General features: G+C 40.9%; 1 protein-coding gene across 1 annotated transcript; it reads left to right on the top strand.

The window, feature by feature from the left end:
- Positions 1-829: 829 nt before the first annotated feature.
- trpv4 (transient receptor potential cation channel, subfamily V, member 4) lies at positions 830-15,139 on the top strand (the record flags this gene model as incomplete). Its single annotated transcript, XM_080035082.1, has 16 exons — positions 830-982; positions 3,806-4,233; positions 4,898-5,073; positions 6,520-6,672; positions 7,479-7,619; positions 8,993-9,291; positions 9,422-9,601; positions 9,844-10,002; positions 10,565-10,657; positions 10,785-10,858; positions 11,213-11,378; positions 11,477-11,543; positions 12,062-12,366; positions 13,383-13,510; positions 13,604-13,725; positions 13,852-15,139. 16 exons carry the CDS (start codon positions 830-832, stop codon positions 13,950-13,952), a joined length of 2,745 nt encoding a protein of 914 aa, XP_079891208.1. The 3' UTR covers positions 13,953-15,139.
- Between the last annotated feature and the right edge of the window lie 7,567 nt (positions 15,140-22,706).

Raw genomic sequence — 22,706 nt, 5'->3', positions numbered from 1 at the left:
TTTAAACTATGGAACTAGGCTGCAGAGTTGTTCATCTTTTCAAGAAACACGAAATGAGATCAACATATTAGAAGGTAGGTAACACCTGGGATCCTTATTTTACAATAAACATTAAATCCGACCTAAAAATTGGTTAGATTTGACCAACTAGTGTGAGGCAGAAAATATTTAACTGACATTAGTTGGCTAGACCTTCAGTTTAGTCACTGTTGAGACATTGGCTGAGAAACTTCTAATGATTCTTCATTTTTAACATTGTGTTTAACTTTAAAAACACTGTTTTCGTGTTGAAAGGTATTTATTATTTTCTTACTCCTTTCTAGAAATGTATATTTGTTTGTGTTTGTTTCTATGGTAAGCATATAACTTAAAAACATAACAAAACAACTATGAAATCTATTATCATCTAAAACATTAGATCCACCCTTCCCATTAGCCATTTGGCTGGAGGCCTCTTTTATACACAGTCTATGCTGGAGGCAGAGCTTCTCTGGATAATGTCACATCAGCTGTGACAGGAGCAGGAAGTCCCACATCTCTGAGTGAACATCAGAGTCACTCACATTTAGAAAACGTTCACAAGTGGATTTCCACTTACTGACCCAATAAGTGGATAATATGTAAGCTCTCGGTCCTTTATATTTTATGATTCCCGTTCTATCACAATGTTAGGTTTTAATACACAGTGGGTCCTCTGCCCTTAGACACCTCTACCAAAACAGCTAAATCCTTCTCTCTTAGACTGTTAAAATAAAGAAGCTTATCAAGGGAAGCCTTTCTCTGTTCCTCTGTCTTTTTTACTATCCAAAGCCCGTTGAAGTGTAAAGGCATGTTAATCCTGAGTGTCAGACAGAGTTGTGAGTCATGCCTCTACCCTCAGTGGGACCCCGGCTCCCCTGTTTGTGTTGCTCCTCTGCAGCAAAGTCTGGCTTTGATAGGTTGTCAGTGTGATGAACAAACTCAGGAAAGAGTGGAGGGACATGTGAGGAAGTCATGTTGTCCGAATTCCCGTGTGACTTTAACAGTAACTTGTGTGTGTGTGTGTATGTGTGTGTGTGTTTGTGCAGAGAAGCTTGGAAATTGTAGTAGTATAATGTGATTTTGCCTGCTGGAGAAAACAGATCCTTCTGACCAGTGACTGGCCGGACTCAAAACCATGCTATTGGTGTTGGCACCAGTCTCTCCTAGTTTTTTTCCATACATCCTGACCCCAAACGACAGAACTCTTTGTATGTCACTCTGGACGTAGAGATTTTTTTCCTTGTCTGTACTGCTGTGCCAGTAATTCATATGAGGTACACTCTCTTTTTGTTTCTACAGGACGCCCACATGTTTCAGCATCGTTTCCAGTATCCCCTGAAGAGGAATTTGGCACATCATTGTGATAAGAGGGATGAATGAGGTATAACGGGGTTAAATGTCAACTCTTAAATCCACTTTAAACTTTGATTAGGATGTTCCTTACCCTTTGGTAACAATGGTAATTGTAGTCTTCATAAAATCAGATCAATTGTTTCATCATTTTGCTCATATCAGGCTCAGTGTACAAACACCTACGTCACCATTGTTATTTCAGGGTTTCCTGTATAGCAGTGGAGGTTGACCTCGCCTGTTGCAAAGAAACACACTTGAAAATATCATCAGAAATCATATCAACAACATAATAACATTAACTTTGAGTTAATTAGCTATTAATTGTTTTCTATTTTGAGGGTCTTACTGCAATTACTTATTTGTACACAGGGCCCATAAGGGGTATAAAGTGGTAAAGGAAGTGAAAGAAAGTGGCCCAGCCACTTGGGGGGCCCATGGTCTTTGGAAGCCAAGAACCTAACTAAGCTAAACTTTATTTTTAGATTTTTTGATATTTATGTCACTATCTATTCAAAGTTGGGTGTTTACACAGAGCCGCGGCTCCGCTTACGGCCGTTTAAAAAGCAGTAGAAAAGCAGAAATTTTCAAAATGTTACAGATTGAGCACAGCGGAGTGTAACCGTTTCAAACATAATCCATCCTATAAACCCTTTGTGTGCCAAATGGTGACAAGATTGGGTTTTGATATTAAACAGTTTTGGCTGGATTATATTTCCAGAGTCGTTCCTGCTCACGGAAAACACATGTAGGCCTACCTGCTACTTGTGTCTGGGTGTTGTTGTGAAAAGTATTTGGACCCCATTTGTAGTTCTTCTACATTCCATAATTACTCTGTAATTTTCCTGAGTCTACAAACACTTTTGTGAAAAATGATTTACCTTTGGGGACTATAACTTCTAAAGGCTTTGACATAAGTCTTCAGGTTGACACGACCAGCCAGGTCTGACCAGTTTTTCACAAACCTGGCCAATTGACCAACCAGCATCATCCTGTTTTAATTATTGCCGTAACCACCAAGGTCCTGCTTTCTGTATTGTTTCTAAAAATTAAAAATTAAAATAGACCTAAAAAAGTTCTTAATGCAAAGAAAGACACGAGGCACAAAGAAGTTGGAAATAATTGAAGGAACAGATTTGAGTTCAAAGATTAAGAACTTTTTTTGTAATGATTTCAGTGCTTTTGCAGTGATGAGAGCATAATGAACTAAGCCTAAATGTTACAACCAAACATAGGCCAACTTTATAGTTTTGAGGGTAGGTTGGTTTGGTTATTCATGTAGAGAACCGCCTTTTTTCATTTGTGTGTGAAGAATTTGTTGTTGATGTTGTTTTTTAAGTGTTATTTATTTCAACAATAGCACCAAAAGTGCAGAAATACAAAAAAGTGCAATATTTTGTGCAGTCAATTAGTGTAAATGTATCTTACCAGAAACTAGTAGCATAGGAAACGTGCAAATTGTGAAAAAACTGTTTGCTTTAGTGAATACTAAAGAAGAACAATGTCTCTGTGTGAACTGATTATTTTATAGAGATCTGTTGATCTGTTAAACAATTGTGTGAGTGTAAGGGAATCAAAATTGGTAGGTATGCTGGGCTAAGTCAGAAATGTGCTACTATTTCAAAATAATGATGAGCCCTTGCTCCCCCAACTGTCCCTGCAAGTCCCTGGTTGATAAGATAGTTAGTCTCTCTACAAATACTGTACATGTATGTGTTTATTGAGGGATGAGCGCACTCACACTTATTGTTGATAGGAGTGGGTAAGGGGGGCCCATTGACTGGAGGTTTTCAGGGGCCCAGCCATTTGTGTGGGCAGGCATGTTTGTACATCCTCCTTTCTCACGTGGCCTAGACATTGATCAGATCCATCCTGATTAAGGACATCTCAATCCTCCTAACACTGTCAAAAAAAGCAAGAAAAACATAATTAGAGAAGAAATAAAAGCCTTAATGATGAGTAAGCCATATGTTCCTGAGTTATGAAATATGTACAATTTGAACGATTCCTGTTTCACCTTAGATGTCTAATTTAATTTTAACAGATTAGTTTTTTAATTTGGAGTGACGTGAGTGATGCTGGTGCCGATAAAAAGGTTTCAAGATTCAAGATGTTTATTTGTCAAGTGCACAACAATTACAGCAGCAGTCATTGCCAATTAAATTATTGAGCCTCAGGCTCCTCTCAACAATGCTGAAGTGAAGAGATCCACCTGAGACACAAATAAACACAAAGGTAGTGCAAGGACACATTGCAGATAAAAAGTGTAGAGATAAGGTGCACCATCTAAAAAGAAATATAAATATAAAGGTGGCAGTTTTTTAGACCTCAATGATGCACTATAAGACAACTCCACAGGTCACCTTTAAGACATCCTTGTCTCTAAAACCTTCCTGACTACCATAGGAACATTTCTCTGTGTTCTTTATTCCAGAGTCGCTCCGCTCTCCTCAGAAGGTGCCAGCTTGCCTTGTCCAAGGCCGACACCCTTGGCTCTGCCAGAGCCGCTGTCTCCGTGGACGATGGCGGGGCGGCTCAGCTTGAGAGCGATGCAGAGCTGCCCCTCTGTGAGCTGTTTGAGAGCGAACATGGTTGCCCGGCAACGCAGGACACCAGTGAGGGTTCAGCCCTGGAGCTGGTTCAGCCCGGCCAGCCTGCGGACAGCAGGCAGAACCTGCGGATGAAATTCCAGGGTGCTTTCAAAAAGGGCATTTCAAACCCTATGGACCTATTGGAAACCACCATTTATGAGTCAAATGTGGTTCCAGGCCCCAAGAAAGCACCTATGGACTCGCTTTTTGACTATGGCACCTGCAGAAACACTAGCAACCAGAAGCGACGCAGGAAGAAGCTCCCAAGAGGGTGAGAAGGGGACTCACTGTATTGTGTATTTCCAATATTAAAGTTATAGTAGTAGTTGTGTTCCCCTTGTAGACTACTTAGGTAAGGGATTTACCTCTCTGTCTTAACACAAGTCATCCTAGACTGGATATTTTTTTCCAGGCACAAAAGAGCTGGAAAAATGTAATTAAAATGAAAACCGCCTACAACTGCCGTTCTGTAGACAGAGGAAGTGTGTACACACACACCCACACACACACACACACACACACACACACACACACACACACACACACACACACACACACACACACACACACACACACACACACACACACACACACACACAAGCAGTCCTTCATTCAGCCCATTCACTGATCTAACAGAGAGCATGTTGTTGGTTCCTCTGAAGCAGTTGAGGTAATATTTAGACTCCTGCCTGTTCCTGGCTACTCTACCTGTCCTCTACACACAGAGGTCTATTTATTGCAGCACTCTAGGGTGTGGGCGATTTCTTACAGTTAAAGATGGCTTATTCATCAACACTCATTCAACTTCTAATTTTTTTTTATCATAGAAATGTAAAAAGTATCAATGGAATCAAAGGGATTCCAGTTTTTGTTGTCTTCCCTTTGCATCTTACTGCGAGGGTGTGACATCTTGTCATGTTTTTGTGTCTCCCTAGTAAAACTGAGACGTCCTGTGATGACAGTCTAAGCTCAGACCCACCAAAAGTAATGAAAATATTCAACCGCTCTCTCCTCTTTGACGGCGTGTCACGTGGAGACCCCGAGGCCCTCGAGGGCTTGTTGGAGTACCTGCAGAGTCAGGAAAAGAGGTTAACTGATGAAGAATTCAAAGGTGAGAGTCAAATGTGTTGGTGTTCACATAGGACATAGATTGCATGTATTTTCCCTCTTTTTACAATTTTCTTTCTGCCAAAATTTGCCCTCATAAATTTCAGCTCTTCCTTCGCTCTACAGTGGAAACTCAGCTCAGTCTAGTGGTGGTTTTACCTTTGAACTTTTGTATTCCCCTTCTCCCTTCTCAATGCTGTTTTTTCCTCAGAGGATGTTAGGGGGAAAAGGCGGAGTAATGTCAGAGTCATTGTCCTGCCAGGGGCGGGCCCAAGAAACACTTCCTGTGTGTGTGTGTGTGTGTGTGTGTGTGTGTGTGTGTGTGTGTGTGTGTGTGTGTGTGTGTGTGTGTGTGTGTGTGTTGTGTTTGTGTGTGTGTGTGTGTGTGTGTGTGTGTGTGTGTGTGTGTGTGTGTGTGTGTGTGTGTGTGTGTGTGTGTGTGTGTGTGTGTGTCTGAGAAGTTTATTCTGGCTTATGACAAGGAGCCGAGAGAAATCACAGCAAACTGTCAACTCTTTCAAAGAGTTAAACTGACGGACTAAAAATAGTGAAATATTGCCCTTTCTTTAACAGTTTGATCTCATGAACCTTGTGCAGTTAATCATTTGCATGCTACAATTCCCAAAACTCTGGCTATTTCCTGTTTTTAAGTACTCTCTTTATATCTGAGTACTATACAGTGCAGCTTGAAAGTACAGTGTGAACCCCTTGAGCCTTTTGGAATTTTATTTAGTATAATCATTATTAATTAATTTTTATCAATACCAGCATTTTATATATTAAATAACAGGTGTGTGTTTATCAATTCAACATTTTTTTTTCTCCGGAAATCAAGTGTGTAGTTAAAAGAATCAAATAAAACAGATTATTTGCCAGCTTTTGTATGTGCAAAAGCAAGTGAACCCTGGGCTGCATTGCTTAAATCGAGCAGTTAAACACAATCAGACATCACAACTCTCTTCCTGAGATCCTCTGAGATTTTCTTTCCCTTTTTGCATGTCTGACCTGTATGGGTTAACTTTGGTGGGCCTAAACTAACCTGGTTTGATCTCTGTTTTATATAGATCTCCCAATTTCTTCCCTAAAATTGGTCCATTTTATTACTCAATTTGGCCCACCTGATTATGTTTACCTGCTTGATTTAAGCAATGGCAAATCATTTGTTTTTTTTAGTTTTAGCAATTGATTTCCGGAAAAGAAAAATGTGGAATTGATACAAAAAACATTTGTTGTTTCATATGAAAAATACTGGTATTGATGAAGATTAATTAATATTAGTTAAACTAAATAAAATTCCAAAATGCACAAGGGGTTCACATACTTTCAAGTTAAATAACATCCAGTTTAAAGGCAATTCAAATTTTTTTGTAATATGATGGGTAGTGTTGCTGAAGGTTCACATAAAGAAATAAGTAAACTTTCTTTGTTTTAATTTCATTTTTTCTACCAGAGCTATCCACAGGGAAAACATGTCTGCCTAAAGCACTGTTGAACCTTTACGGTGGGCAGAATGACACCATCCCACTGCTTGTGGAAATAGCAGAGAAGACTGGAAATCTAAGAGAGTTTATAAATACGCCCTTCAGAGACGTCTACTATAGAGGTATGGAGATAACCCAATAGTGATTGCATGCAGTTACATAAAACTCTGTTGTAATGGAACATAAATAAATAAGTGTCTTACTAATTTTGCAGTTTTTTACAAGACTGAGATCTATTCATGTTAAGTTCAGGCTGGCATAGACAGTTTTCCTGGCTGGAGGGTGAGGCCCATTTAGGGGTAAAAGGACTGTATTGACAGAATGTGTGGAGTGTCTATTCATATCCCTGTGAATGAGAGAATCCAGGCCTCATTTGTTTAGCTTTCATCCCTTTACATTATCTTGACGAAACAGCAAAGGAAGCCTTTACACCAATGCAAGAAATAGATTTCAGGAACACAGTCTAATACAAAATGTGACAGTTCTTCACTGTTTCCCCATGAATACCTGACTTGCCTATTAAACTAATCCCTGCACTTTATGTTTACATTTTAAGTATGGCAGTCAGTTTGAAAAAATCATTCAGATTTTTTTTTTAATTTACAAAAATTGTCTAATTCTTTGTTTTTATGACTGTATGCCTTTTTAGGCCTTCAAGTTCATAATTGTCTACCTGTTTCTCAACAGGAAGTAATCTTGTAGATAAATGGCAAAAATCTACAATATTTCTCTTGTGTAACTGTGCTCTGTTGCAGAGAGATTGCCCCTTCAGCATAATAAACTGCATACACCTCATTTTAGTAACTACCGCTTGGAAAAAGCACATTATTTTAGCTGATACTTGTTGATTTAAACACAAATAAGCTGTTTGGAATACTTATGATAGTTTAAATGTTTCTCTATTTGTTGTGGTTGTTTACATTGCCAGGTCAGACGGCGCTCCACATTGCCATAGAGCGCCGCTGTAAGCAGTATGTGGAGCTGCTGGTGGAGCAGGGAGCTGACGTTCACGCCCAGGCAAGGGGTCGCTTCTTCCAGCCCAGAGACGAGGGGGGATACTTCTACTTTGGTAGTAACCTTTTGTCAGCACTTGGAACTAGACCGGAAACAAAAGAGCTCATTGTGCCCCTGTATTTCTGTGTTTAGCAAACCGTGCACTCTTATCCTTAGGTGATACAGCTGGCTACTGTATTTCCTGCCTCATAATGCTAGTAATGATGTGGTGTGTCTGTGGTTTCTATGACTTCACTGGTATAGCCTCTTTCCATTTCCACACTGGCTCAGAGTTTGTGTTTCACTCGCAAGTTTGGTGATGTGTGCTTCAGCAACACTGCCAAGATAAAATAGCCTAGTTAAAGCATGGTACATGGTCCTGGTGGGAAACCTTTTTTGCCATGGCGAAATAAAGTGACATTAGACCCCACCCTTCTTTATTTTTTAAGGTGGCAGGTTAGGGCTGACCAAACATAGTCAGGATACTTATGTGGTCCACCTTATGTTTTTGGAAGTATCGTGCGAGCATGCGTCATTTGTGAAGCTCCAAAAACACATGAGAAGACAAACATGATGTCATATGTTCAAGAGGTTATCCAGTGAAAAGGCGTCGGTGTTCTGCAGTACAGAAAAGTCAATATCCTCTGCTGGTCTGAAGGACTAGATAGACCAAATAACAGTATAGGTGACAGAGCATGTAAGCCCAACTCAACACTGACCTCTGCTGGCGACTGTTAAAGCCCAACCTCCAGGAGTACATCACAGTATATGGTACCCAGTAAAAGAAGTTCTTAATAAAGGTGAAGTAAGTGGTTTATTTATTATACAGTTCTCTCCAAAAACACTGACAGAACGGTAGATATGGACTTTTTTTTACCCAACCCAATTTCAAGAATAGTTCAGGTAATTCCATTGATGCGTTTTATTCCTCACTCATCACAGTAGAGATGATTTCTATTTGCACTTAGCACGGTTGTCATTCCCAAATCCCAGCGTGTCCGGGCACAGTGTGAGTAATTTGCCGCGGAGCTTTGCGGCGAGGTGAACAGGAACCTGGCAGGGCTGATGGCTAATGGGATTTAGACTCACGCTAACACTCTGCATGCACCCGTGCAAATCCATGAAGAGGAGTGTTTCTATGTGAGGTGACAAAGTAATCTGTCACCCATGGCAACGGCTCATTTTCAGCAGCTGCTTTTGGCACTCTGGCCCCATTGCGCCCCTCCCTCAAACAACTGCTAATTGTGCTGTTTTTCATAGTGGGGATTTAAGTCAAGTCTTTGATCCCTGTTTAGTATGCTTTGCTAAAACACACAGACGCCAGCTACAGTTTCTTAATTAACCCTCCTGTTGATTTGCTTATTTTTAATCTGAAATAGAGTTCCCTTTAATCTTCCACGAATTGAATTGAGTATGAAGTGAGTCTTCTCTCTCTCTCTCTTTGCCCAGGTGAGCTGCCTCTCTCCCTGGCTGCATGCACCAACCAGCCTGACATAGTGCACTACCTGACTGAGAATCCCCACAAGAAGGCCGACCTGCGGCGCCAGGATTCTCGTGGTAACACGGTACTGCACGCCCTAGTGCACATCGCGGACAACACCAAGGACAACACACGATTCCTCACAAAGATGTACGACCTGCTGCTAATCAAGAGTGCCAAGCTCTACCCAGACTGCAGCCTGGAGACAGTGCTCAACAACGACGGCATGTCACCTCTTATGATGGCCGCCAAGCTGGGCAAGATAGGGGTGAGGATACATATTACATCAGTGGGTTGAGCAGCATCAGTACAATTAAGGTTTTCACATGTCTGCAGGACGCAATTTGATCAGGTCTGGGTCAAAGGTCAATAGGTCAGCTTGTCTATAATTCCCCCAGGTTTTCCAGCACATTATCCGGCGTGAGATCAAAGATGAGGATGTTCGTCATCTGTCGCGTAAGTTTAAGGACTGGGCTTACGGGCCAGTGTACTCCTCCCTCTATGATCTGTCTTCACTGGATACATGTGGAGAGGAACCATCTGTCCTGGAAATCCTCGTCTACAACTGTCGCAATGAGGTGAATAAGAACATTTGGTTCACAGAGTGTATTTGTTAGTCCAACTTCTAAAGAAATACAGCTTCGAATTAAATATTGCTTCGGTCGATAATATATCAGAGTAGTGATGCAACAAAACTCAAGGCATCACATAAAAATGTGTGTGGGTGCGATTGAAGATACAAAGATAAGGGTTTCTTTATTATATTTGATTTAATTTATTACATTGCGTGTCAGTGTCATGTTTCTGATCGTGTTTTCAGAACCGCCATGAGATGCTGGCAGTGGAGCCCATCAATGAGCTGTTGAGGGCCAAATGGCAGAAGTTTGCTGCCGTCACCTTTTACATCAGCGTAGTTTCCTACCTCATCACCATGATCATCTTTACCTTAGTGGCTTATTATCACCCAACACAGGGAACGGTAGGTGTGAAACTATTGGAAAATGTCAACGTTTTCACAGAATGGACCGATTGAAGGGTATAGTACCTGATTAATGCATCATCATTGGAAATTGTTGAATGCGCCCAGCACATGAACATATTTGTTATCAAAGAAGGTATTTCAGAATCAGAATACTTTATTAAACCCAAAGGGGAAATTCATTGAGTATTTAACTATTTTTTCTCATTTAGTAAATATGTTCTGCGTTTTTCTATGTAGGCCAAATGTGCTAAACATTAGATAGCATAATACATTTTGCCCATGAGGCGTTACAGTAAATCATAATTAGGCAGAGCAGCATATTTTTCCAGTTTTCCAATTCCAATTTTTTTGTGAGGGAAATAAATTCATCTCTCCTCTTGCCAAGAGGTAGATGACAGGAACACATTATATATATTTTATTTTATATTATATAAATTATATACAGTGTAATATATATATATATATATATATATATATATATTAATATATATTATTAAAACATCATATCTTGTTTAAGCTTTTCTAAATAAAAAGAATTGTTTTCTTTTCTTTTGTCCAGCCTCCGTACCCCTACACGTCATCCTCTGACTACCTGCGTATGGCGGGAGAGATTATCACCTTGGCATCAGGAATCTTTTTTTTCCTCACCAATGTGGGTTAACAAACTCTGATAACCTTTTGTTTTAAATGGTTTGATCATTAGTTGGTCTCTTAGATCAAACTAAAACCTGTGACCTATAATGTTGCCGGGGTGAAAATATTTCTTCTTCTCTTTGCAGATTAAGGATTTCTTCTTGAAGGGGGGCCCCGGGGTGAAGTCTTTATTCATCGATGGATCCTTTCAACTGCTGTAGTAAGTCTCTATCCTCTATCCCCCCCCCCCCCTCACCTCTTGCTGACATTTACAGGCAATTTTTTGCATCCTCCTAATTGAGTCAACTAATTAATTTCTCCACCTCGTCTCTGGCATGTTTTTATAGTTTACATCTTTAATTAAACCTGCGATACAAACAAAGAGCAGAGACTGTCGAGCACCCCTCTGAACCGTGTTGATTTAAATCATTAGCAACATGCCTGTGATGTCTACGCTCTGATGCGAACGCCAGTGTCTCCCTGCCTTCATGTTTCACTTCAGTAACACAGAATTAAGCATTAGAACTGACTTCTTTAAAGAAATAAAAAACAACGATTTCTCTGTCCACTCTAGCTTCATCTACTCAGTGCTGATTGTAGTCACCACTGCGCTCTACCTGTCTGGCATTGAGGCCTATGTGTCTGTGATGGCGTTTGCACTGGTCCTTGGCTGGATGAACACTCTTTACTTCACCAGAGGTTTGAAGCTCACTGGCACCTACAGCATCATGATACAGAAGGTTTGATGATGGAGAAAAATGAACAGAAACTGAATGAATCTCTCCACCCATGTCTCAACTCGTGTTTTATAATTTTTTTTGTGTTTTTTCCCCCGAAGATTCTGTTCAAAGACCTTTTCAGATTTCTGCTGGTGTACGTGCTCTTCATGATTGGATATGCCTCAGGTAGGCTTATTATCACCTATCTTTTTTAATGTCAGCATTAGTTAGAGGGATAGTTTGACATTTTAGGAAATTAATTAATTCGCTTTTTTGCCAAGGGTTAGTTTAGAGGTATGGATACAACACTCTTATATCAGTCCCTTAGTGTAATACCGAACCACTGCCTGGAGAGGCCAGGAGCAAACAGGGTGTGCTCATTATTTTAAGCTTATCGTCTAACTGTGATCCTAAAGGTTTCCCCCTGTTTTGTGCTAAGCTACCAGTACCCTGTCTACTGACCTGGCTCGGTCCGAAAGAGAAAAAAAAAAGCCTACCAATTGTGTAAAATAATACTGTAGTGTAAAATTGTGAAGCTGTGGTTTTATGGGGACTTTGATTCAAGTCTTTATGCTAATAACCTATCTCCTGGCTATAGCTTCACTTTTCATGGTCAGACATGAGAGTAGTATCAAGTGTGCTTTCAAACCTTTTGAAATATCCCTTTAAGTGCTCACAGACCTCTTCTGTTTTTCACGCCACAGCCCTGGTGTCCCTGCTGACAGTGTGTCCACCAGCCGACGCAGTGTGCAACGGGGAGTGCCCCACTTACCCCAAGTGCAGGGACCCGGATACCTTCAGCAATTTCCTCTTAGACCTCTTCAAGCTGACCATTGGGATGGGAGAACTGGACATGCTCGACAGTGCTAAGTATCCTGCGGTCTTCCTTATCCTGCTGATAACATACATTATCCTCACCTTTGTCCTGCTGCTCAACATGTTGATCGCTTTGATGGGGGAGACGGTGGGACAGGTGTCCAAGCAGAGCAAGAAGATCTGGAAGCTTCAGGTGAGTGACTATAAATATTAGCAAATATTTGATATATACACATTAAATACCTCTAGTGGTTATGCAGATAGTTTTGGTTTAATTTTGCCAGTTCAGTTTTGAGATATCCATCTCTGAGATCTATGTGCGTTATACATTTTTGAAATTTCACTTGAAAGCAGGTGTCTGCTGAAGTTTAAAACTATCGGATGTGCCCAGTGCCACTCTGGATCTGCCAACCAATCGCATAACGTTTGGTTGTGACGTATGTCATGCGCCGGCTTCTGAGCTACTCCCTCTGTTCGCTGATTGGATCGCCAAAAATCTGGCCGGAGAAAACCAAAGAATATACCGCAGACCCAGACTGACTACTGAAGGGAAATGAAAATTGAGCGGAAGTAGGTAGGCGGGCAGTGCCAGGCTAGTACTGAGGTTGGCTTTGAGCTAATTGTCAACATCAGAATGCTAAACTGCTTAACAATGACAATGCTCACGCACTGATGTAAGCAGGTTTAAAATTCATGTCTCTCCATGTCATGTTAAACTAAACATCTCTGTTTAGCCTTATGGCATGCTAACTAACACGCAAACTAGCACTAAACACAAATTACAACTGAGGCTGATGGGAGTGTCATTGGTTCACTATACAGTATTTGATCATTACCCAGAGTATTGGAAAATTCAAATTAGACCCAATGAAAGATCAACTAAATTATAAATTAATGTAAATCTCCATATTTATGACAACCCACTGAATAGTTGTCAAGATATTTGCCATTAAAGCACAAATGTCATACTCATGGTGGCGTTAGAGGAAGTTGGTTGATTATTCTCCTGGCACCATGGATACCTTTACACAATTTCATGGCAATCCATCTAGAAGTTATTGAAAGTAGTTTTTGAATGTTGGGTGGAAGCAAACGATCCAAAGAAAAATCTCACACCCTGGATGAATAAAACCCAAACTATCAGTATCGCTTGTACCAGACAAGGTGTGTAAAGCAATTTTCAATTGTCATTTGACTGTATACTCCCAGTGGGCGACGACCATCTTGGACATAGAGCGCTCCTTCCCAGTCTGCCTTCGCAGGTATTTTCGAGCCGGGGAGATGGTAACAGTGGGGAAGAACTGTGATGGCACACCTGACAGACGCTGGTGCTTTAGGTATTTTGCACGATTCATAATCACGCTTACTTAGCAGCTCATATGCCTCTTTGAAGACAATTGCCAATCCCAATGGTGTCATTGTTATGTCAGGGTGGATGAGGTGAACTGGTGCCACTGGAATCAGAACCTGGCCATAATCAATGAGGATCCGGGCAAGAACGAGACCTGCCAAGCCAACGGGTTGCCGCAGAGTGTCAGAGCCTTGAGGAGAGGTGAGATTCTCAATGTGCTCTCATGAATAAATTCATAGAAAAATAAATAGATATGCATATTGAGCACACCTTTAACTTATTCATACGGATCAAATAAAAACCTTCTTCTTTTTATTCCCCTTCCAGACCGTTGGTCCACAGTGGTTCCCCGGGCGGTGGAGTTAAGTAAGGGCCCGCGGAATCGTGACCTTGTGGTAGAGATGGAGCCGCTGAATCCCAGGCACTGACCCTGTCCTTCTCATGGAGACACAGCAGAGAGCCATCAGCAGGGGACCATTTGGCCAAAAAGGGTTCTATTTTGCACAGCTCTCATGTGCCTTTGGTTCAGAGAAATGCCAGTAAAGATTACAGTTAGACAGTCAGTGTAATGGGACAGAGGACAGGATGCACAATCTGTTCAAGAATCACTGATCTAAATAACACAAAACAGAGTTGAGCCTGTAAACAAACAAGAAAAACACCCTGAGTTACAAATGAATGACACCGTGAGCTGTAATTTTTTTTTTCACTTGTCACATAAGAATATATAACTTATTATAATAATGTACCGTACGTCTGCATTTCAGACATCAATGGCCGATCACTCAGGGATTTAAGAGAGTAAAAATATCTGAGCATTTCTTGTATAGTGTTACAGAAGGCCACATCATAGGCTCTCTGATAGCTAGCAGAGGCTTCCTGTATTATTGCAATAGCAGTGTAAACAAAAGCTTTGATAGAAATGCCATCCACATATCACAATGGCATATATTTTCTCAAGAAAACATGGCAATAAATATTCATAGAATAGAGTCAGCCTCTATATGATTTATCACAAATATATTATTGTATATGCTAATAATATAATGTTTTGGGGTATCATTGTATAGAAACAGTATTTATGTATTTTATAAAGTATATATTATTATATTGTCTCCATTTTCTATGCTGCATTCATCAAATAGTTTCACAACCATGAAAGTGTCAGGCTTGGACTGCCAGCTCAGGCAGCATAGCTTTCATTTGAACTGAAACAATGCACTATGGCAATTTCTGATGTGTGCATTATTATATGAACACAAAGACATTGTTCTGAACAAGATGGGCCTGATGAGCAGGTTATAGTTGTCAAGCAAATATGCAAATGTGAGACAATAGCCTCCTGTGTTATGGTTTGTCTTTGAATTTCCAGAGTTATTGTTCCTCTGCAGCTGGGGTATTTGCATAATCAACTATCAGGCCTTGCCATTATGTGCTTCCCCCTTTTTGCTGCTGTGTTTTCATTGCAATTGGCTCTTTGCCCTATATAGAATATTTTGTATGCGCAGCTACTGTATGTATGCATGTATTAGTAGTATTGTTCCACATGACATGGTTTGATTAAGAGCAGATATACCCTACAGTTAATTTTCAACAATTCATTACAGTTGAAGGTCGCAGGTCATTGTTTACTATGTTTTCATTGCTTTTAAAGGGGCACCTATATGCATTTTTATATCGTCTGTACTTTTCTGCACAGAACAATAAACACTGAATTTATTTCATAAACCATACCAACCACTAGTGCGTCTGCATTCCTTGAATAGATATGAAGCGCTGTTTTCCAGATAGAAGATGTTTTCCAATCGATTGATATAATTATTCTATAGTTTTATTCTACTAATCAGCATCAGCCAGAAATGATTATCCAGTATTTGAATTGATAGGATAATATTATCTAATAAAAAAATGATATGAAAGCTCTGTGAATAAAAGGCAAAATAATGAAGGAAAATATTTTGAGTGCTAAAAACTCAACCTATTAAAAATAAATAAATAATTATCAGTTTTATATGGAAAATGTTAGAGTTTTGTGGGGGTTTTAAATCAGCTTTTGTTGTCTGTTTCCACTCTTACAAGTGTAGCTGTTCATATAATCTCACTTTTATCACAGCGTTGTTATTAAATTTTTGAATGAAATATTTTACATTACTGTGCTTAAAATTTTGATAATCATCCATCAACCATCTAATCTTCAACAGGCGATGAGGGCCATTATATGTGTGGAAAAAAGGTGTTGTTGTTGTTGTTGTTGTTGTTTTGTTAAATATACTTTCATTACTCTCCAGATTAAACATGATTTAAAAAAAAACTCAAAACAAAAGCTTTTCAATTCTGTTTGGTCTTCGAATGTAAACTAGAACTTGCAATTCCCACTCTAACCTGCTGATGGCTGCAGAGTTCTAAATTCTGTGTTGCCTGTCGTGCAGTCCTGCTGCCTGCTCTCACCATAGATAGTATGGCCCCCACTTGAGGCAGACACATGTTAGCCGTGTCTACTCATGCAGTTACTGTAAGGCACAGATATTTGTTCAAATTATAGCTGTAAATATTGCCTTGTCAGTGCTAACTGTTATTACGATAATAGCTTACAGTTTGTAGAATGCAGTCCACTTGTGAAATATTTTTTCCTTTTGGAGCTCAGGTGATGTGTCGTTGACCTTGCTGTAACACCCGGTCGGTAATTATGGGCCTTCCTAATGAAACCACAAGCTGGCAACAATTTATGAACTGCTTCATTTCCTCCCACCTTTCATCGTTACGCATCACCTTCCCATCTCCTCTTTAAAATGTTACAGCGGCGATTCTCACTCATGATAACTAGGGCCTCACCCCTCACCTCCCATCCTCCTCCTCTCTCGGCGGCCCGGCAGTGCTGAAGGACACAGGGAATCTCTCACCACCTCAGAGAAGAGGCTAATCCTCTTTGCCCCAACTTTAACTGGGCCACTAATCCTCCAGGTTTTATCTAAGCAGTGAGCACCTAGCGCTGCTGACAACTTGGCCTGCCCTCCTCCCTGCAGCCTGTTAAGTAGGGCAGGGCTCGGTCCTGCAAGTGTCACTGTCAGCAGCTCTGGAACCGCACACTTGCACAGGAAGTGTGAGCTGTTAACAAAATGGCTCACCCACTTGCAGCATGTGTGGTGTGCGACGCTGCAACAAATGTGTCTCAAGAAAACAAGTGACAGCCAAGCAGGCTCATGTTGTAACCCGGGCGATCATTTAGTAACTGCACGCAAGGGAAAGTTGCAGGTCTCTCAGCCAAAGGTCTTAAGTAAACTAACTAGCTTAGATATTGGCATTACAAATTGTTCAGCTATTGGCCACCCAGTTAAGCTGTAAGGTGTTTAGGCTGATGAGTCTCAAGCGGGTACTGGACTGATGGGGCCAAATCATTCTTTATTCACTGAACAACACTGATGCCTTCAAGGGGTAACATTAATTATCTGCCTGAGGTCTAGCAGCCTGATACTGACACACACACACACACACACACACCTATAATGGTATGGTGACTAATAATTTTTACCATCTACCACTGCAAAACAGACAGATTGATCATCACTAAATAAGTCCCTGTGCTAAAACAAAAAAAGATTCCTAGGGCAGGTCCCTTTTAACAATTTTAGGTGTGTGTGCTAATTTTTCTTCCCTGAAATAATTCCTTGAAATTCCTTCCATAATCCCCAGTGAAATATTTCACCAAGATGTGGTATTTCTAAATGGAATGAGCAATCACTGGAAGCACTGGGAGATGAGGAGCCGCAGACATATTGACTAGGTGGCGTGTGAGATGACCTTTCAGTTCATCTAAGATGAAACGAGGCTGCTGAACCCTAAATGATTCAGAGTGTCCAAACTGACAGGCGAGGGCATGGCCGCGTCAGAATGCTGCCTGGCCTCTGTCGGCATCTCCCATGATTCATTGTGAAATTGCCACGGACTCAATGTGGCGTGCAGGTGAATGAGTTTAGCTAATAAGAGAAGCATTTCTGCTCCATGGAGCTCTTTTTTTCTCTCTCTGTGAGCGAGCGTGTATGAAATCAGTGTGCAGTCTCCCAGTACAGCATGCTCTGGTGGAGACGGAGGGCTCATCAGTCTGTGGATTATCTGATGTTTAAGGTGAGCGAAGATGTTGAGAATGAGCAGAGAAAGGGAGAACGGAGGAAACAGCAACATTATTGACTTCTTGTGTTGCTAAACATGACAGGGTGTTTGCTGTGTTCCTTATCTCCGGAAAGTGGACTTTTCGGAAGACAAAATGGTGTTTTCCTAATAACAAATGAAAACAAATTCACATTAAAAACAATAGCTTGACGTTAGAATTTTCACAATTAATGATAGAATTACTTTAAAGCACTTATGTATGTTGTAAGATTGGCGTGTTTGTGGTTGAGGCGTAGGGAACAGAGGGGTATGCACTTCAGTATGAGACAAGGATAAGTGGCTGTGCTTAGATTTATAACAAATACCCCAAAATGCTTATTTGGCTAAACTGATACTCCCATATAATATAGCTTAAACATCCATGCTTCGGAGGAGGACACCTTGTTGTCTTGACCACTTTGGTAAAGTGCATGTAAAGAGACCTAGCTTTCCTCTGAATCTGCTTAAGAGCAGGTTCTAAAGGTCCTCATGAAAACAAGTAGATTATTATTCCCATGGTATAAAAGGAAAATGTCCCTCTTTTTCTTTCTTTATTGAGTATCTGAAACTGTGACTGCTTTCCTGGTGATAGCACAAACACATCCTTTGTTAACTGCAAGGCAATGGTGATGCCATGGATACACTGTTGCAAAGGTGAAACAGGTCAAGTGACCAACAGGATCTTAGAGGCCAGCATATGGCGGTGATGTGCAAAGTGAATAAGACTAATATGCTTACCTTCATTACAGGAGGGTGCCTTCCAGAGTCTTAATAATTATTTACAACGATGTAAACAGCAAAAGAAAAAGAGGAAGAAGAAGAAGAAGAAGAAGAAGAAGAAGAAGAAGAAGAAGAAGAAGAAGAAGAAGAAGAAGAAGAAGAAGAAGAAGAAAGACTGAAAGAAAGAGTTGACTACTATGGATGAGTATAGCAACAAGGCAGGCATGGAAGTCATCTGCTTTATTTACTTTTGTCAAACAATAATACATTAGAGAGGAGAGGTCAAATGAAAACCAACCATCTATGTTAAAATAAAGGAATTTCAGTCCTGAGATTGACAAAAAGCAGGGAAGAGACAAAATATCTACTGTGGTTGTTGGGATGGAGGGGGGAGAGGGGAGGGGGGGGGGAGAGGCAGTTTCAGCAAATTGAAGATGATGGTTGTGGGGAGATTATGGGGAGATTGCAGAACTGGAGAGAGGGTAGAGGGTAAGCAATCACTGGGATGCTTGGCTGTAGGCACATTCAACAGTTGAAAACCCCACGTCTGAAGGATTTTACAGCTTTTTTTAATATTCAGACTTCTTATTTTGAAATCTATGACTCATATATTATCATTTTCAAAAAGAAAAGCAAGGTATTCTTTAAATTTTTTCATCCTGAGGAGACAAATTCATTTTTTAAACATAAACACAACACTGCAGGGAGAACAATAAGAGAGATGCTTTATAGATTTCCCATTTCCATATATATGATTTTCTCAAGGTTGCTGCACCCTCAGACTTTGGCAGCGTTGGTGTATTTGAGATCATTTGAGAAAAAAACAGCCCTGTTTGTCCGCAGGAACATTCGGAGAGCCACACAAACAGTAAAAGGAAACAGGAAGAAAAAAAGCAAAATCCCCAGACTTTTGTGTTCAGATTGGATACAGCAATATACCCACCACGTATACTGTAGGAATATTTGGAGGCCATAAGCTTTTGTCGCTGAACATACATAGTTGTGACACTGAATAAACAAAAAGCTGTAAGCTCCTGGAATTACAACCTTCTGCATTGCCTTTTAGAAAACGGGCTTTACCTTTTGGAAAATATATCCTGATTAATTATGTGTTCTGTGCTGATTCTTACCTTGTGATGTAATTCATGAATGCTTGAAACCACATTTAAATTGTACGGTGCTCACATGATGTGACCCATCCAGTCTTATTCAGTAGCACTAACGAGGTAATGTGCTCAAACTCTGTGGCAAAAAAAGGGATAATCTTTTAATGACATTGTACAATACAGCTAAAAGGCTGTGGAAGCCTCCTCAGGACCATCTGTATTATTGATTGACATATTTTCTTGCAAGGTAGCAGCTAAATGGAGAAGGACTGGCCTCATGACTTTATCTTTTGCAGACGTGGGGGGGGGGGGGTGGGGGTGGGGGGGGTGTTTGGATGGAGATGAGAGCCCCAGGGGCCCAAGGGCAGCCAGGGGACATGACTGAGGTTGACCAAAGCAGTGTGGGGGGGACATCGCCACATCGCCAGCCCTCCGCCCGCCCACCCCGCCCTCTGTCATCTGTAGGTTAGAGAGGCAGCGCCAAGACTCTACAGAGCGAGCAGCTGCCTTTATTTTTCCTATCCCTCCACTTCCCCTATGTTGTGACAGTGAAAGAGCTGACCCAGCTTGATCAGGCCCGTCCGCTCGCCGTCCTTCTCAACAGTATTTAAGGAAATTCTATGCAGGCTATAGACCTTTGCACTGGGTAAATGTCTTCATGGACTTACTGGGATTTACTAAGGGATTTTTACAACCAGCATGAGTTAATTCCCCTCCACTTTTCCCTCAGGCCATCCTCGTGAGTGTCTCATTGCCCTTGAAAACGTGTTAACAGTCAATAGTCTGTAGCCATGGAGATAAATTATAGATTTAAATGTCCTCATTCAGACGGGCCTTGAAGGGTGTAATTTATCATTACACCTGGGCAACCAAGTTGAAATATTTTTTCCAGGCATAATTATACAAATGAAGTTTTTACTTAAAAAAAATTGATGCACAGTAAGTTTTTCAGTGAGGAAAGTGATTTCCTCATAGCTTGAATCTGAATGTGAGGCCACGGAGGCAAAGAGGGGAAGCTGAAACCGGCACCAGGAACATGGCAATTATCCTGATTACTGATGCTTTGAGGCTTCTATGACCCCCAGATCCCTCCCTGTATCTCTCTCCCTCTTTCTGTCTTGTGCAGAGGTCTGTCACATTGCACAGGGACCCTCAGCCAGGCATGGAGCAACCATGTATAATCCAACAGAAAACAAATCCCCTCCATCAAACAGAGCCCAGCTTTTAAAGCAGGCCTCTGAGCTCTAGGCGCCATGGTGCGGTGCTGAGGCCCTCAGAGACGCTGTGGAGGCTGTGATTTAGCATAACCCCCCCCCCACACACACACACACACACATCTTCAACGCCAACCAGCCAGTCCTAACCTTCAGTTTGTTTAAGAACTGCTGAACCCTGTTGGCCCTGGACAGGGGGAGGGTGGGCTTAGATAATGACATGCCATATGCCACTCTGCCTCTGCAGCTGAGTGAGCCCTGCATGGATCAGCTCAGGCACAAATCTAGTTGAAATTTAATTCTATTATCCTAATATGGGCTAAGCGTCCATTGTCCAAATCGTGGAATTGTGGAATAGATGGGAGTTGCAGGGATAAGATGCATCCCATCAATAGGAGCTAATTAATGCATGCAAAGGACCAAGGGGACAGACAGTTTGGAGCCTGTATACAGTAGAAAATTAAGCCACAATGCTAAGACAGGAAAATTATTTAAATAATACTTTATATTTAATACACCATTAGAATTGACTGCTAAAAAGAAAATTACTTTATTTTCTATCACATATTCCCTTATTTCTTTTGGTTGAACTCGACTCAAAATGGCCAGATTCCTGTTAGTGCCTAACAGGAAATCCCTTGCTATTTGAAAAGGGTTTGATTTCAGCCCTTTGAGTGAATGATACTCTCCACTGGCAGTGTCCAGCAGTCAGGCGTCACCCAATATTCCCATTAGCAAAGAGGCCTGGTGCCTAGGACCTCCACTGGTGGGAAAGGCCAGACACCAGAAACTCCAGTGCCTCAAGTGTCTTCTCCTCACTTCAACATCATGTGACAGGGTTTAATGCTTGGATGCAGCAGCCAAACGGAGGGGATTTAGGGACGGGATGTATCTGTAAATCTGTCAAAATATTTCTACTAGACAGAAAATATGCTGGGATCACACTGTGGCTGGGGTATTAAGCTGTTGAAACAACATGAAGAATTTTCACTGGAATGTTGAGGAGGCTTACTGTGCAAATTTAAGCCAAGGGGGCTCGGTATTCTTTAGACTAAAATCTTCAATCTCAGCCTTCAAAGACAGTAGTGTGTCTACAAACACCATTAGCTCCGAATTTAAGGCTCATAGTAAAGATGGAGCAAGGGGTTACTTTAGGGAAAAAAAGGTGTATTTATGGAGTGCAAATGATCAAAGAAATATAATTTACTGTTTGTCACATTGTCCTCAATATTCATGAGTTAAACCTTTATTTATTTCTACAATGCTGTCCGTCCATTATCTTTGGATGGCCAAAGTGTAAACATTTAAAAGATGATCAGATGGGTATATGTAAGGTTCTCTCAATGGCAGAGGTTTATTAGCTACAGTAAAGGAACGGATCTATATCACACCCAACACGCTGCACTCTGGATCTCACAGCGCGTCTGAAACAAGGGCCCAATTTCCCACTGACTTTTAGAGGACATATGGGTCAAAAAACAATAATGACAGACTTCAAAGCCAAGATGTGGCTTCTGTATATATTCTTAAAGAAATTTATTTTACACCTCAAAACAAAAAAGGATAGGGATTAGGGATGTGGTACATTGGGAATGTATTGACAACTGTAGTTTACATTTTTTTTTGGTGTACGCTCAGAGAAAAATGTTAATACAGTCATAATAATTGCACTTCATAAATCTAGACTGATGCCAGTATTGCCCCACAACAAAGCTCTGTCTCTCCCGCCCTCTCTCCAGTTGCTAAATTCAATTTACCATTGAAATTTGACGGACAAAAGAAATGCTAATTTAAGACCAGAGGACTGTTGCACTGATCCAATTTTCCTCTTTCACTTGAGTCCCACAAGGCAATAAAACATTGCAGTAATTTAAGTGCAGTACATTCAAGAGAATCTCACAGTCATAATAAATATTTCAATGCTTTGAATCGTCAAGTTAAGACCAGCCCGGGCTAAATACATCGCAACCAGGGGCTGAAATGGACAAGGGAAAGC

This window comes from Ammodytes marinus (genome assembly GCF_949987685.1).
Source record: "Ammodytes marinus genome assembly, chromosome: 2".
Lineage (NCBI taxonomy): Eukaryota > Metazoa > Chordata > Actinopteri > Uranoscopiformes > Ammodytidae > Ammodytes > Ammodytes marinus.
This window is presented reverse-complemented; position numbering and strand designations above follow the sequence as displayed.